This window comes from Plecotus auritus (assembly GCF_963455305.1).
Source record: "Plecotus auritus genome assembly, chromosome: 3".
NCBI classification, from domain to species: domain Eukaryota; kingdom Metazoa; phylum Chordata; class Mammalia; order Chiroptera; family Vespertilionidae; genus Plecotus; species Plecotus auritus.
In genome coordinates, this window is record NC_137772.1 from 62,091,468 (window position 1) to 62,109,113 (window position 17,646).

General features: G+C 35.3%; 1 protein-coding gene across 26 annotated transcripts in view; it reads left to right on the forward strand.

Annotated features, from left to right (window-relative positions):
- Window positions 1-17,646, forward strand: part of MYCBP2 (MYC binding protein 2) — a 308,362-nt gene that overhangs the window by 62,105 nt on the left and 228,611 nt on the right. For all 26 annotated transcript variants that reach the window (XM_080658818.1, XM_080658838.1, XM_080658842.1 and 23 more), the window contains exons 5-12: window positions 2,563-2,759; window positions 7,112-7,354; window positions 7,581-7,652; window positions 9,734-9,830; window positions 13,641-13,714; window positions 13,846-13,984; window positions 15,424-15,500; window positions 17,227-17,431. In XM_080658818.1, the coding sequence (XP_080514944.1) occupies window positions 2,563-2,759; window positions 7,112-7,354; window positions 7,581-7,652; window positions 9,734-9,830; window positions 13,641-13,714; window positions 13,846-13,984; window positions 15,424-15,500; window positions 17,227-17,431 (1,104 nt within the window). The remainder of the gene's footprint in view (window positions 1-2,562; window positions 2,760-7,111; window positions 7,355-7,580; window positions 7,653-9,733; window positions 9,831-13,640; window positions 13,715-13,845; window positions 13,985-15,423; window positions 15,501-17,226; window positions 17,432-17,646) is intronic.

Sequence of the window (17,646 nt, forward strand, 5' to 3'; positions counted from 1 at the left end):
GACATTGTTATTGCTGTTATGGGACTTAGCATCAGACAGTTGGACACATACATGATTTCAAATGTGGAATAGCATAGGAGAAAGTAGAGGGAATTCTGAGAGTCTATAACAGGCTTCCCTCAAGATGTGGCATTTGAGATTTAAAGGATGAGTAGGAAGCAATTAACTAAGTTTCTAGGCAGAAAGGACAGCATGCGGGAAGGCTCTGAGATGGGAAGGAAAATGACTAAAAAGAGAGATGGCTTTGCCAGAGGTGAGGAAAGAGTCAGGGACTAGATCACGTGGAGTTTTGTAGGCCATGTTAAAGGAGTCTGGTTATTGCTCTAGGAGGAATGGAAAATTACCCTCTATTTCCTTATGCTTTAAAACATTATTTTATATCACTAGAGGCCCGATGCACGAAATTTGTGCATGGTGGGGGGGAGAGTGTCCCTCGGCCCAGCCTGCACCCTCTCCAATCTGGGACCCCTCGAGGGATGTCCAATCTGGGAGCCAGAAGTCCTGGATTGTGAGAGGGATGTACGACTTCCCATTTAGGTAGGATTGAGCCTAAACGGGAAGTCGTACATCCCTCTCACAATCCAGGACTTCTGGCTCCCAACTGCTCACCTGCTTGCCTTCCTGATTGTCCCTAACTGCTTCTGCCTGCCAGCCTGATCACCCCCTAATCACTCCCTGCCAGCCTGATCAACGCCTAACTGCTCCCCTGCCAGACCGATTGCCCCTAACTGCCCTCCCCTGCTGGCCTGGTCACCCCTAACTGTCCTCCCTTGCAGGCCTGGTTGCCCCTAACTGCCCTCCCCTGCTGGCCCGGTCACCCTTTACTGCCCTTCCCTGCAGGCCGGATCGCCCCCAACTGCCCTCCCTTGCAGGCCTGGTCCCTCCCAACTGCCCTCCTCTGCTGGCCCGGTCACCCCTAACTGCCCTCCTCTGCTGGCCTGATCGCCCACAACTGCCCTCCCCTGCTGGCCATCTTGTGGTGGCCATCTTGTGTTCAGATGGGGGCAGCCATCTTTGACCACATGGGGGCAGCCATCTTGTGTGTTGGAGTGATGGTCAATTTGCATATTACTCTTTTATTAGATAGGATATTGTTTCCTTTCTTTTGAATCTAACATTTTGATGACAGAGGCATTCTTTGTTTTGTTTGCCAATGTATTATGCTAACCTTGAATAGTTCCTGATATATAGGAAGAACTCAGCAAATATTTGCTGAATAATTAAAAGATTAATGGGCCGAAGGATAATAATAGAAGGAAGGAAGGACAAAGGATGGAAAGAAGGATAGATGGAAGGAAGGATAGTTGGAGGGAAAGGTGGAGGGAAAGCAAAGGGGAAGGTTAGATGGAAAAAGGAAACAAAAGTGAAGGGACGGAGACTAGAAAGAAGGAAGAGGAGCAAAAAGTAATTAATGAAGAGAATGGATACTAAGTGGAAAACCAGATTTTTGGTTTGAAAATTCTCTTTGGCTATAAAGAGGAAGTGAATGGTAGGAGCTAAAATTTATGAACACTTTTTAGTAGTCTAATTAAGAGATGAAAATAGCATGGGTTGGGACGATAGTAATGAGATAGAAAAAGTGGAGGAATTAACTAGGAAGCAAAATTGGCAGGACTTAATTAGGGATTAGTTATGGATGATGAGGAATCAAGGAAGCCTAGATTTCCATGAGTTAGCAAGTCCCCCCAACCCCCACACAAAACATACCAAACACACACACACACACATACACACACACACACACACACACACAAATGGCCTTATAATTTTAAGAGAATTGTGATACATTAATTGTCTTTCTCGTGTTCTTCTTCCCTCCCCTTTCCTTCTCCATCTCTTCATCTTTCTCAGTTTTTCTGTCTTTTTCTGACTCTGAGTAGTCACTCTTTAAGGATTTTCAAATTCCCCTTCCCTTCTAGAGAAGAGGTATCCGGAAGTCTGTTGATTAAATCTTGCGCAGAGTTGTTCAGGGAATTTTGTGTGGAGACTTCTGATAGCCATAGAACATTAATGTGTTATTTTTCCATCTTTGCCACTAAATGGCTTTATGATTTAGGGAGAATCTTTTAACCTCCCTGTGCTTCCATTTTCATTACTAATCAAAGGAGGAGGACATCTGTTTTATTGGATTGGAGGTTTTTCTAGGTTATAAAATGAATTACATATCACCTTTGTAAGTGTGAACTGCTATGTTAGCAATAAAGGTAATTTTATAATAAAGTAAGTTACCGCACATATTTTATGTATTCTGTGGTTTTGCAAATAAATACATAATTTTCTGGGCACTTAACATTTTAAGAAGCTTGTATTTTTCCCTTAAAGGTAAAATCAGTGCAATAAATAGTCTATTACTTAATAGGCTGTTTGTTTTCTAAGGTCCTCTTTATATAAATCTTCTAACTTCTTTGAAAAAAGGGTAGAGAGGAACTAATGCAAAATAAGTATTCAAGCTGCCTTAAATATTCTTTTTTTTTTAATGAGGCAAAGGTAAAAATAAATAAATATATGCATATAACGTTCTGTCGGTTGAGTGAATATAACTGAATTCTATTTTATCCACAGAGTCTCTCTTCCAGCTCCTTTTGGAAATCACTGTTCGAAGTACTGGCATGAATGACAGCACAGGGCAGTCTCTGACAGCACTTTCCTGTGCTTGCCTCTTTAGTCTGGTGGCTTCTTGGGGAGAAACAGGAAGGACACTTCAGGCCATCTCTGCTATCCTCACCAACAATGGCAGCCATGCTTGCCAAACTATTCAGGTATTTCATATTTATAGCTGCTTTGAAAATTATAAGATGCCGAATTCATCTTGATTTCTATCCGTAGGAGTTCCGGATTTTTCTCAGTCTATGTAATAGTTTGATCTGTCCAAAGTTGATATATAAGTAATGTATAATATTCAAGCTAAGCTACATGTGTGTTTAACTGTGTAGCATTAAAGGTAGTAAATGAAATTTGGCAAAAACGCAAATCTTGAGCTTAGTTTTGTGTCAGCACCACAGCCTCATCTTTCTCTGCGGCATCTTGATCTCCATCCTCTCACACCTCCTCTCTTACCTTAAATTTTCATGTATGGAATTTCTTCATAGTTTACAAACATCTTTTCTCTGTTGAAAGAAAAAGATATGGTATTATTCTACTGTAGTTTTGATTAGTTGATTATAGTTTTTCATGATTTGTTTCTGAGCTACTTTAGCTTTGCATATTACATTTTAAGCTTTTAATATTTATGGAATAAACTTTCTGTCATTGTTAGTGGTGGGAAATATGCTAATATGTAAACTTGATTTAATTATTTTGGACAGTTTTGGAAATTAAGAAGTTACAATTTTAAGTCTCTGTTATGTGCTTTCCTCTGGCCCCTTGGATAAGCTCCAGAACGCATGGAAAGGCTACCTCAATCCTGTTTTAAGCAGGCCAAAGATAGCAAAAGGAGTATAATGGATCATTTTCTGGGACTTACTCAGTGATAATTGAACTCTCCTTGTCAAACATGAGTTGTGCCCTTACTTTAGTTTCCTATTCTTACTCTTTTTCCTCTTTCTGCCCTCCCTGAAATCCTCTTTCCCCTCTTTATGATCCTTCATTTTTGTTGTTGTTAATCCTCACCTGAGGATATTTTTCCATTGATTTTTAGAGAGAGTGGAAGGGACAGGGAGAACAGAGAGAGAAACATCAGTGTGAGAGAGACACATCATCGGTTGCCTCCATACAATCACTCTGGCCAGGGCCAGAGATCAAACCTGCAACCAAGGTACGTGCCCTTGATCAAAATCCAAACCCTTGACAGTTCGGACTGCAGGCCAACACTCTATACACTGAGCCCAACCAGCTAGGGCGATCCTGAATTAGTTTGAAGTTCCTCTATTCAGTGTTTTTCAAAATATGTTCTGCTGCTGTGCTTGAAGAGTTTGGCAAAATTTAAATATAAATATATACTGAAAATATATAAATGCTTCTTAAATTTTAATAAAATAACAAACATTCTGATATCATATACCAAATTTTAAAAGTATAGTGAACATAAACATATGAGCTTATTAGGCATCCATGTGATTTGTTTTTTTTTTTTACCAGGATATGAGGTGAGATTTAAATGATGAGTTAAAATGAGTCACTGTAGAGGCGGGAGATGTTAGTGTTGCGGGTATGGAGAGAGAATATTCTTGGTATCCCTGTGGAGGTAAGAGTAAGAGTGGAATGTTGAAGACTGGAAAATGTTTAGTATAGTTGTAGTATGGAAGATCAGGTTGAAGAGGTCCTCAGAAAATAAGAGAGAGAAAGGGAAGGGAGGTGGGGAAGGAGAGACAGAGAAAAGGGGTGGGGAGAGGGGAGAGCTAAGGAGGGAGAATTGGTGAGTCGGAGAGAGGGAGGGAGGGGGAGAGAGAGAAAGAGAGAGAGAAAGAGAGAGAGAGAGGTGTAACATAAAATAAAATTAGAGGATCCAACTAGGAAATCAAATATGTAGGTATCCAGCAGAGAGGAAGAAATTACCTAAGAAAATTTACAAGGAAAACTTCTTCGCCACAAATATAAACATTTTCATATTGACAAAAAGAATACACTGTGTGCTTAATACAATAAATGAAAAAGGCTCTCAGTAGGCATACCTTTACAAAATCAGAACAGTGGTAATAAAGAGATGATAAAGCTTACAGAAAGCAAAGACAGGTTGTGTACCCAAAAAGATCAAGCTGAATGGCCTTGCACTTCTCAGAAGCAACACTGACATAGGAAATAGCAGAACAGTGCCTTTGAAGTCCTGAGGGGAAATGATGTTTACCATCGCTAGCTCAATCATTGGTCATGTTTGGGGAAAGATAATGATGCATTCAAACATGCAAGGTATGGAACAATTTTTACTTTTGTTTGCTACTGTCCTTAGTCTCTACTAAAGCTGGGCTTCTTAAGGGGTGTTAACAAGGGGAAAAAATGGAAATGATGTTTGACTTTATTGAGAGGAGTATGGGTAACAAAGATAGTTATAGAGAAAACTTAGCATATGCAAAAATGGGTCAGTTGTTGACTCAACAAAACAAAGAAAAATTATGTAAGGCGAGAAATACATGTTTTATAATTTGACTTAGTTCTGGTATATGATTACACATTCATAATAAAGTAACCTCTGTATACTGGTTTAACCAGAAATTATTAACCCATTGTACACCATAAGCATCTATTGACGCAAGCGGTGGACCTTTCCCACACGCCACGTGCATCTATAAAAAAAATCTTTTCCCTAAGTGGCAGCCCCGACTAACTTTAAATCATTTTTCGTGAAAATTTTCAGCTGAAAATATCCAAGAACACACGAATTGTGAGTAATATATTTATTTTTATAATTTTCATTGCAAATTGATTTTTTAAATTAAATTCAAAATATCGTGGCATGTGGGGATGGTTTCCGTTTTGGATGCTTGGTAGTTAACTGGTTAAGTAGCTCAATTTTGAGGATGAGGAAGAGAGGAGGAGCACCATCTTTCATAGTAGACATCAATAGGAAGTATCTGAAACAAAAAGTAAAAATGGAAACTTTCGTATGTTGTACGAATGAAACTCTAGGTTTATTGCAAGTGACAAGATTTCATTCTTTTTTATGGCTAAGTAATATTCCATTGTGTATATGCACTACATCTTCTCTATCCATTCATCTATTGATGAGCATTGAGGTTGCTTCCATATCTTGGCTATTGTAAATAATGCTGCAGTGAATATTAGGGTGCATGTATCATTTCAAATTAGTGTCTTCAGTTCCTTTGGATAAATATTAAGAAGTGTGATTGCTGGATTGTATGCTAGTTCTCTTTTTAAATGTTTGAGGAACACCTCTGTACAGTTTTCCATAGTGGCTGTACCAATTTACATTCTCACTAACAGTGCACAAGGGTTTCCTTTTTGCCAGATCCTTGCCAACACTATTGTTAATTATTTTTATGATGATAGTCATTTCCACAGGTGTGAGGTGATATCTCATTGTGGTTTTAATTTGCATTTCCCTGACGATTAGTGATGTTGAGCATCTTTTCATTTATTTGTTGGTCATCTGTATATCTTCTTTGGAAAAATATCTATTTAGGTCCTCTGCCCATTTTTGATCAGATTTTTTTTTCTGTTTTAATTGTATGGGTTCTTTATATATTTTGGATATCTGATATAGCATTTGCAAATATCTTGTCTTATTTACTAGGTTGCCTTTTCGTTTTGTTGATGGTTTTCTTCACTATGCAAAGCTTTTTAGTTCCATATAGTCCCATTTGTTTAATTTTTGCTTTTGTTCCCCTTGCCATAGGAGACAAATCCAAAAAAATATTGCTAAGACTGATGTCAAAGAGTTTGTTGCTTATGTTTTTTTAGAAGAATTTTTTGGTTTCACGTTGTATATCTTAGTCTTTAATCCATTCGAATTTATTTTTATATGTGGTGTAAGGAAGTGGTCCTGTTTCATGCTTTGGTATGTATCTGTCCAGTTTTGCCAACAACACTTACTGAAGAGACTGACTTTTCCTCATTGTATACCCATGCTTCCTTTGTCAAAGATTTATTAACCATGTAAACGTGGGTTTATTTCTGGGCTCTATTCTGTTCCATTAATCTGTGTGCCTGTTTTGTGCCAGCATCATACTGTTTTGGTTACTATAGCTTTGTAGTATAGTTTGAAATCAGGACATGTGATATCTTTAGCTTTGTTCTTCTTTCTCAAGATTGCTTTGGCTATTCAGGGTCTTTTGTGACTTTATATACATTTTAGGACTATTTGTTCTATTTCTGTGAAAAATGTCATTGGTATTTTGATAGGGGTTTCATTGAATCTGTAGATTACTTGGATAGTATTGGCATTTTAACAATATTCTAATCTATGAACACAGTATATTTTTCCATTTGTTGTATTGTCTTCACTTTCTTTCATTAGTGTCTTATAGTTTTCAGGTTACAGGTCTTTAACATCATTGGTTAAATTTATCCCTAGGTATTTTATTCTATTGATGCAACTGTAACAATTTATTTTCTTATAAATGATGATACATGATTAAAGTGTCTTTATTTTGTCTGTTTTATGCCACATTAAACAGTGCCTTTTTATGTGTGTTTTTTTTTCTTCTCTTTTGTATAGGTGCCAATGATACTAAATTCACTACAGAGAAGTGTGCAGGCAGTGTTGGTGGGAAAAATTCAAATTCAGGACTGGTTTAGCAATGGCATTAAGAAAGCAGCTTTAATGCACAGGTGGCCATTAAAAGAAATATCTGTTGACGAAGATGATCAGTGTCTACTTCAGAATGATGGATTTTTTCTTTATCTGTTATGCAAGGATGGATTATACAAAATAGGCTCTGGATACAGTGGAACAGTTAGGGTAATGTAATTTCTTACAATTCTTAATCATAACAGAAGATATATCCACACTGATTTGTGTTCTGTTTGTTTCTAGCTTCATTTTCAGAGTACCATCTAATTTTTTATATAATAGTATTTCTTTGAAAAATTATAATGGGAACAAATGTGTTAAATGTCATTCATCTATTTTTTATTTGTTATTATTTATGAAACTATTGGTAGACTAACTTTTTGTTATTTTTCAGGGCCATATATATAATTCTACATCTCGCATCAGAAACAGAAAAGAAAAAAAGTCTTGGTTAGGGTATGCTCAGGTAGGAGAATATCAACAGTAAACCAAACTTTCCTTTCTCATTTTTTAAAAACGTGGTTTGTACTTGTTCAATCAATAAATAATATCACTTCTATTTAAATAGATATGGTATATTTTTAATAATATGTCTATAACAGTGGCATGGTATAATGTAAAGAACTTGGCTTAGAATTCATTAGATGCCTACTTTTAGTTTTGGCCCTGCTTCTTACTAGCTATGTGACTTGGGACAACTCAGTTAAATTATTTGATTGTCTGTGATTTAGCTGTGAAATGGGAATAAAAATTTCTTCTGTTGGACTACTCTTTTAAGTGAGCCTCTAGATAAAAACTGCCTTTATCATTAGCAAATCTGCAATGGGAATATAGCTGTGACCTGAGGCCAAGTTAGAACTTCTTCCTAGAAACTCGTTTATTCTTCATCTAAACCAGCACCTTACAGGGAACAGTGTATGGTCTTTCCAGTAGATAGCTACCTGCATAGAAGATCATGCAAAGTATCACCAAAGAGAAAAAAGCTGGGCCTATGTTGCTTTCTTTTTTTTATATTTTATTGATTTTTTAAAGAGGAAGGAAGAGGGATAGAGAGTTAGAAACATCGATGAGAGAGAAACATCGATCACCTGCCTCTTGCACGCTGCCTACTGGGGATGTGCCCGCAACCAAGGTACATGCCCTTGACCGGAATCGAACCTGGGACCTTTCAGTCTGCAGGCCGACGCTCTATCCACTGAGCCAAACCAGTCAGGGCCCTATGTTGCTTTCTTAATGCTGCTGTCTTATCACCTGACTAACATGGCCAAATGGGTATCCACAATCAGATACATCACTCCTCCTCTGGAGAGAAGCAAATAAACAATGCACAGAGGGGTCAGAAGTGTTAATTTCTATACTATCCCTACTTGAGAGGTGAAGCCAAGGTCCCTTGTGGAAGATACAGAATAAAGATGTCCCTTGCCCAGCTCACTGTTGTTAGTATCAAATAGTAAAATATATTCAAAAGCATTTTGAAAATTACAGAAATTACTATTGTTAAATAAAAAATAATCCTGCTATACCAACTATTGAGGGGATTTTGAAATTAAAATTTTAAATATCAGTTTCTCAGTAATTGTCTCTTAAAACTTAACCTGGTTTAAAATGTCTCATTGAATTTTTATTTGCCGCTACTATATTTTATCTAAAAAATAATGCCATGGAAAATAATCATTACAAAAATATGTTCAGGGGCATATCACTATCTAAAACTACTACTTTATTTATTTTTAAATATTAACTTAAATATTTCAGTTATTTTTTCTTAAAATATTTGTTAAACTAACAGCGGTCATTTCTATTATTTACTTAGCAAGTGATATAATAATTTTGAACAAAATGTGCTGTCCTGTGCAGAATCTATATATATATATATAAAAGCCTAAGCAACCATTATGACCGAACCACTGGAACAACTGGTCGCAATGATGCACAGTGACCACCAGGGGGCAGACGCTCAATGCAGGAGCCGCCGCCTGGTGGTCAGTGCACTCCCACAGCCAACCTCCTGTGGCCAGCCAACCTCCCGTGGTCCCTTCCTCTGGCTGGCCAACCTCCTGTGGTCCCTCCCCCCTGGCCAGCCAACCTCCTGCAGCCCCTCCCCCTGGTCAGCGAACCTCCCGCTGTCCCTCCCCCCTGGCCAGCCAACCTCCCGCGGTTCCTCCCTCTGGCTGGCCAACCTCTTACAGTCCCTCCCCCCTTGCTGGCCAATCTCCCACAGTCCCTTCCCCAGCTGGCCAACCTCCCATTGCCCCTCCCCCCACCCCACCCCCGTGCACGAATTCTTGCACTGGGCCTCTAGTGTCTAATGAATGTATCTGAGAATATAACAGGTTAATTGATACCCCGTGATATATAATTTCTCCTCTTATTAAAGTTTACCCATGTTCTTGTATTTTTAATCTTTAACCTATTTTACACATCAATAGTGATGTATTATTGTATCTCAAAAAACTATAATACACAACTGTATGATTACTTTTACTGATAAGTTGGTAATGAAAAAAAATTAACACATAATATAGCAAAATTTTTTGTTGTTATCAGGGTTATTTATTGTATAGAGATGTGAATAACCACAGCATGACAGCCATAAGAATAAGCCCTGAAACACTGGAACAAGATGGTACTGTCATGTTACCAGGTATGTTAGTGAACACCTCATTTTTTTCTTCACATTTGATTTTAAGAGATGTGCATGTTAGGCCATTTGGACATATAAAGAATGAGTAGCAAGGAAAAGTGCTTGCTTACAAATAGGTTAAAAAAATCTTGACATGCAAAATACTTTATAGTCTATATAAAGTTAATACATCTAAGGAAAACAAACATCAAGGATATAGTATAAAGTGTTTTAATATTTTATTTTAAGTTCTTGCCCATCTGCAGCCTGATCCCCCACCAAGGCTATTTCAGCTGCTGAAGTGGGGTGATTTTGTTGTTCTTGATTAAACCACATCTCTGGCTCTCATATAGCTGGAATAAAGAACCTCCTGTTTATTTTTACTTTAACAATGCACTTTGGGTTTTCTTCTATTTTTAAAGGGTTTTCACAGACAAAGATTTCAGGGCAGGTCAGGAAATTTTTAAAATTCCATCATTTATACTTTTAATAATACTCTGATAAGGCACTTTGGGAACAGCTTTTTTGGTTTAATTGTGAGGTTTTACTCATATTTATAACTCAAATCACTGAGCTGTCTAAAGTAGGTCTTAAATTTTGTGAAATATTGGGCAAATGTATAATATATTCTCAATTGGAAAGTCTTTGAATTTGCTTTTACCTTTAATAGATTCTAAAGGACTTTATATTAAAATATTGAATACTTAATATATTTATCAATAATTTCATGGTAAGCAGCAATATTCCTCTTGTGCACTTGGTCATCTGAAAATGATGGAGAACTATTTCTGAAGATCACATTGGGAAGGATAGTTGCTTGTTAATTTTTTAATATATTTTTATAACTTCATCAAACATTTATTTAAGCATTGCTATATATACACATATCCAAATTAGTATAAATGACACTCGGTTAAAGAAAATGCCACATTTTATGTGTGTTTCACAAAAAAGCTATTTTGGAAAACAGATGACTTATTAAAACAATTTGTAAATAGTCATCTGTTTTTAGTTATCTGTACAGAATTTTTTTTAATATCACAAGTTTGGACCTTGTCTCTAGTTCGAATAACAATAATAATAGTAATATTACATAATTTATAGTAATAACGTGTGCCCCCATATAAAAGGGATTATACAGGGTGGGGAAAGTAGATTTATAATTGTAAGTACATGAAACACAGTTTGTTCTTGTATTATTATTTATTAATTATTGTATTTTTCATACAAACAACTGTAAACCTACTTTTGCCCCACCTTGTATTTATTGTATAGTATCGTCTACACAAATGAACAAAATTCATTGTAACTCCACTTCCCATATATAAACATTATAACATATTGGTGAATGTCCTTCCTATCTTTTTCCTATGTATGTGTACATACTTGTAAAAAAGTGATTTTATGCTACATACTGCGCTTTAACCTATCCTGTTCACTAATCATTTTGAATAAATTTCCAGGCTATTAAATAGTCTTCCACAATATAATTTTAATGTTACAAAATATATTCCATTCATTAACATATTGAGATGGAAGTTTCTTCCAATTTTTTGCAATATAAATTATACCATAATGAGTGTCCCTATTGCTCTGTCTTTGTGCAAGTCATTTTAGGATAATATACTGAAAAAAATTCTTAACCTTCATCCAATAGATGGATACTAATGTAAACAATTTACTTCTGAGAAACCCTCATTTAATAGAGATTGACTGAGAAGACCATTTTCAAATGGTCTGTCTTCAGCTGTTGTATTTATTACACCATGATAAAAAATAACTTATTACTATCTTCAGCTTACATTATTTAACATATGAAATGCGGCTTTTTACCAATACAAGTATGGCTTTCTGTGCTTCATAAATATATATTGTATTCACGGTGAAGAATGAAACAAACTTTAGGAGGATAGTCCCATGACATGTGTCTTCCGAACTGGCAGATGTTGCTTGATATTTTCCTGAAGATGCTGTCTTATAACATTACATGATGGATAAAGAAAGAATAAAGAGACAACCTTTTTGAAACCACACGACAGGAAGACTTGCCCTCAAGACTGAAGAAGCCTTTTTCCATCTTTCTATTTCTTTGACCTGGACTGCAATTTCTTCAATAGCACTTTTATTTTTCTCTCTTTCTAGCTACAGGCAGCTCTAACCTGTAGCTTTCTATCAAGTACAAGCAGAAGTGAATTGTCAGGATATAGACAGAATTGAATACCATGTTTAAAATTGATATAAATCTGGTAATTCTTTGAGCTTCATGATTCAACTTGTCTTATAGTCTAGTCTAGTTTATAAATTAGTTGTTTTAAACCTAGCATTGATGAACTTAAAACGTAGGTTTTTTTCCCCTATTAATTGTCATTTTAGCTTTTATGTGTTGGCATATCTTTTGTATTGTATCCTTATGTCATTTACTCTCCATGTCTGGTGACAGGTTGCCTCAGATCATGAGGGTTTTTGCTATTCTTCTTGCGCCGCTTCAGTCCTCACCCCTGCAATTATCTGAATTATAATGAGTTTTTCTTCTTTGCTTTTTAGTTTAAAATCTTACTGCTTAGAGCTTGAGAAGCATCTTTCTTGCGCCTCTTTGTATTCTGTACAGTGGACTAGGAACTCTTTCTTTCGATTTCTCCTCTCTTTGATTACCAAGTCTCTTGGGCTACCAGTGGGCCTTGTCTCCCAGTTTCTATTTCCAGTTTGTGATCACTGAATTCTCTATTTGGTAAGGGTCTGCCTGTGTTTTGCATATTTATAATAAAGAAGTATGCTAGTATGAAGCTCCTGGGCAAAGACATAGAGTAATCCATCTTATTTGGGTGGGTTCCATTACTGCATTCCAAAAACAGAATTTTATGTTTTGTTGATTCAGGTGCAAATAGAAATGAAATATTATTTTCTTGGTATTGTAAATTAATGGAGTGATTCATCCTAGTTCTCTGCAGTTATTTTGGGAGTGTGTGTGCTTTTTTTCTTGCTTGCTGAACATTTATTTTTCCAAAAGGATACAGTTTATACTTAGATGTTGATTTTGCTTGTAGTTTCATGTTATTTAGAAGCAATCACTAACACATGCCCCAGTGGTCCTTCTGCAATACTGGTATCCCTTGTTATAATCGCGCTCGTGCATTATTTTGATCAAAGTATATAGTATACTGTTCCACATATTGACAAAATGTGGTATTCCAGCCAAAACATATGAGCACTTTCAGACAAAAAGAACTACATAAGCATAGATTTGTCTGTTCTATGAAGGATGAACATTAAAAAATTATATAACACGCTAACTGCTAAAAATGCTGGGAATAAGCATGAAACGTCTTAAGTAGAAACTGTAAACCCAGTTCTATTTTATAAAGCAAGGGATATCTGTAGTTGGACACCATGGACTCAAGTACAGAAGTTTTAAGTCCGTCTGTATTTTTCTGTGACACTAACAACTGTTATGTATGTCCAAGGAAGAGTGTTGTTTACATTCGCATGTGATTGTATTGAAATGATTATAACCATTGACTGTAGTTTGTTTATCGTGGTGCATGTTTATGATCAGACTTTAATACTAATTCATTTTGAAAGCAGGTGGGCTCTGAGTTTCTTGATTATGGAAGATTTATAAATGTAAGCACAAAATGTAATAAGTATTATTAGTTGAATTATTTAGTTTCTGCTAACTTGTAATTCTTTATTAAAAAGCACAGTCTCCCTTTGAGTTTAAGTTTATCTTATTGTGTGGAAAACTCTCATTCTGACTTCATCAGAGGAGTAAAGTCATTTTGTGAGGTGTTGGGTTTATATTGTAAAAGAATTACTTTTCTTCCTTCTGCACAGATTGCCACACTGAAGGTCAAAATATTTTATTCACTGATGGAGAATATATTAATCAGATAGCTGCTTCAAGAGATGTAAGTACTCTGAATCATGAGTAGCTGATGTAAATGGGATCCCTTTCTTATATATTACTTTGTGTTAAATGGAATATAGAGCCTTAAAAGATCAATTTATGCAACATAATACTGTGGATGTTTTGTTTTAGGATGGCTTTGTTGTCAGAATATTTGCCACCAGCACTGAACCTGTTCTACAACAAGAATTACAACTTAAACTGGCCAGAAAATGTTTACATGCCTGTGGTATCTCGCTGTTTGATCTGGAAAAGGACTTGCATATTATAAGTAGGATGGTCAAATAAACCTTTATTCCATATTTTAATTTTTAAGTTCTTTATTCTTTTGAAGACTAGCACTGTTTTCAGCAGTGTAGCTTATATTTTAGCAGCTATTTTGCTGTCTGTTGCTTTAAAGCACACTTATGAATTAATATGTATAAGTAGCCAGGAAATATGGCTTTGAAACAGAGTATGATATATGAATGCCATTTTAAGGAAGTGACTAATAATTTTCCATTTTCATTTTCAGTAGATCAAAAGAAAATAAGTTTATATTTGGTAAGACTTAGGTGGACAACACTTGTGGTCATCATTAGTTTATGTGTTCCATCTATATTCAATTGTTTAAAATTTGAAAACGTCTTTTGTAAAATTGTACTACAGTGATATACATAGTTAATCTTTTTGAAACATTTAATTTTGGTTTGAACGTATTTTCAGGATAGCTATATAGAATGATCCTATAAATTGTGAAAATGGTAATTGACCTAACAAATTGATTAATAATCTTTCATTTTGATACAGATATACAGACAACCTCAGTGTATTTCTCTGACTTAGTGTAATTATTCTTACAGTGTCACAGTAGTAATTAGTACTACTATAGTTTCCATGGGGGTTTCACTTTTGGGTTAAACCTGCTGCAGGTTTAATAGTGCCATTTTTTAACTTACAGGATTCTTTGCAAGACCCACATCTTTGATTATCTCATTAAATTTAATAAACTTGACATTAGTGATTTACTTTGCATACTAATTGAATTATGTAGTATTTTTTCATAGAAAGATATTGAATTGAAATTATAGTTTTTAAATTTAACAAGTCCATGAGCTAATTAGTAATTTGTGTAATTGGACAAAAATCATAAAATGTGCCACATATAATTATTTACTATTAGTTTTATAATTTGAAAATGCACACATATGTACTCAAATTCATAAAAGTGTTTTGTAGTGAAAAGCATGGAATGGATAATCTGAAGTACCTTAATTCAGATATTTGCCTGGCATTATTCATGCTCAAAGGTCTGGAAAAACCTCATCAAGCTTTATATTTGTTTATTTACAAACTAGACAGTATAATTGTGAGGATCAAATAGAATAAGGTTAAATGCATTCTATAATGTCCGCACACTAAAAATATGTTATTATTCATTCAATAATTCAAGGGATACTGCTGCCATTGCTTTAAAAAACTTTTTTATATTTAAAAAATTAATCTGGCACTAGTTTGGAACAAATTAAGAAGCTTATGGTAACCTTATCTTTCTTTGGAGTAATGTACCAAATAATATTTTTAAAAAAATTCAGGCATATGACATTTTGTCGTACTTGTTTTTGTTTATATTAAGTGAATTGACTTTTTAATTACTCAAAATAGTGCAAGTTGTGCGTGAACATATTTCTATTAAAATAATAGAATTTATTAGTCTTGTTGAATTATCAGGTACAGGATTTGATGAGGAGTCAGCAATTCTTGGTGCAGGACGAGAGTTTGCACTAATGAAAACAGCAAATGGAAAGGTAAATTACTCTTTTAGGATTAAAAATTAACATTCTCTGCTTTAAAATAGTCGGTACAATCAGTTGATTAGTTTACTAGTATGTAGTTCACATGTTTAAACAATCATTTTAAATTTTGATTGGAACTCTTTGTAATTTTCTGAGTTGGGGATAAGTTCACATTTTGTGTTTATTTTGATAAATAGGATATCCATTGCAAATTTCTATAAATGAGCAGAAATATACAGATTACAAGTTGGAGGAAGTAGGAGCATGTGTAATTCAGTTATAGATTATAGAGGTCAATCTATGGAGTTGAAAACTTTTTTCTTAGCTAGTGCCTGTGAGGATAAAGTAAGGTGATTAAAAGAATTCTAAAATTTCTATGCAAACACAGTGTTTTTGTATGTAGGGCTTTTTATACTGGAGAAATTGACTTGAGAATTTTCTGAACTTGTTAAGTGTTTTGAGTATTTTATTAAACATTTTTTCTTATCAATTCAGGATACTTACAAAGTATCTTATAATATTGAAAGATGATCTGTCAATCTGTGCCATGCTTTCCTGTCTGTGGGCCTGTTTCATTTTATCGGTTTATTTTGTTAATTAGATTACACCTATAAGTGAAATCATGTGATACTTGTCTTTCTCTGACTTAGCATAATATTCTCCAGGTCCCTCCATGGTGTCTCAAAGGGTAAGAGATCCTTCTTTTGTACACCTGCATAGTATTCCATTCTCCGTAAATGGATCACAGCTTTTTTTTTTTTTTTATCTTCTCATCTACTTTGGACAGTTAGGCTGTTTTCAAATCTTAGCTATTATAAATAGCATTGTTGTGAACATAGGGGTGCATATATTCTTTCTGGTTGGTGTTTCAGGATTCTTAGGATATATTCCTATAAGTGGGATCACTGGATCACATATTTAAATTTTTTAGGAAATTCCATATTCTTTTCCATAGTGGCTGTACCAGTTTGCATTCCCACCAGTAGTGTACTAGGGTTCCTTTTTCTCTATTTCCTAGCCAACACTTGTTTGTTGATTTATTGGTGGTAGCCAATCTGGCAGGTGTGAGGTGATACCTTGTTGTCATTTTAATTTGCATCTCTCTGATAATTAGTGCCTTTGAGCACTTTTTTTTATATTCTGTCAGTATGTTCTCTTTGGAGAAGTGTCTATTTAGGTCGTTTGCCCACTTTTAAATTGGATTATTTGTCTTCCTTTTGTTGAGTTTGAGTTGTAAAGTAAACCAAGGAACAAAATAGGCCCAGAGGCATGGAAGCATGGTTGGGATTGATGAATCTCAGGAGGGAAAAGTGTGTGTGTGTGTGTGTGTATGTGTGTGTGTTCGCGCGCGCACGTGCGCGCACGTGCGGGTGGGGGGGTTGGAGGGGGACACACAGAGAATAACTAAATAACTTATATGCATATATGCATAATCCATGGACACAGGCAATAACTTGGTGAAGGCCTTGGGTGGGGCAGTGGGGGAAAATGGGGGACATCAACAATAAAGATAAATAATTTTTTAAAAAGAAATACTGAAAACTAAGATAAAATTGAGAGACAAAAGATAATATTCTGAATAGATAGGAAAAACCTATTATGAATTCTGTCTTTTGGAAAAATATGCCTGTTTCTCTCCTCAGCTCATATAAGTCAAATAGTATTAACAAAGAGTTTGGGTTCTTGTTATTTTTGTTCTTCAATAAAACATGGAAGGTTTTTTTTTTTAACATATCAGATATATTACACTGGAAAATACCAGAGTCTTGGAATCAAACAAGGTGGTCCTTCAGCAGGAAAATGGGTTGAACTACCAATTACAAAATCTCCAAAGATTGTGCATTTCTCCGTTGGACATGATGGCTCTCATGCCCTTTTAGTTGCAGAAGATGGAAGCATATTTTTTACAGGATCTGCTAGTAAAGGAGAAGATGGAGAGTCAAGTAAGTTAACTAATCAACTGGACAGTCATTAAAAATAGTGTAGAATTTATTAACATAAGGCATATCAGTTTCAACCGCAGTTACCTCACCAAGGTAATAGAGGATTTTACATTGGGGCTTATTCAGTTAATGGTGGTGGTATACTGTTTATTAAAGAACTGTGATTGCAGATTGTATTCTGCAGTTCATATTTATGAATTTTTATATGCTTTATG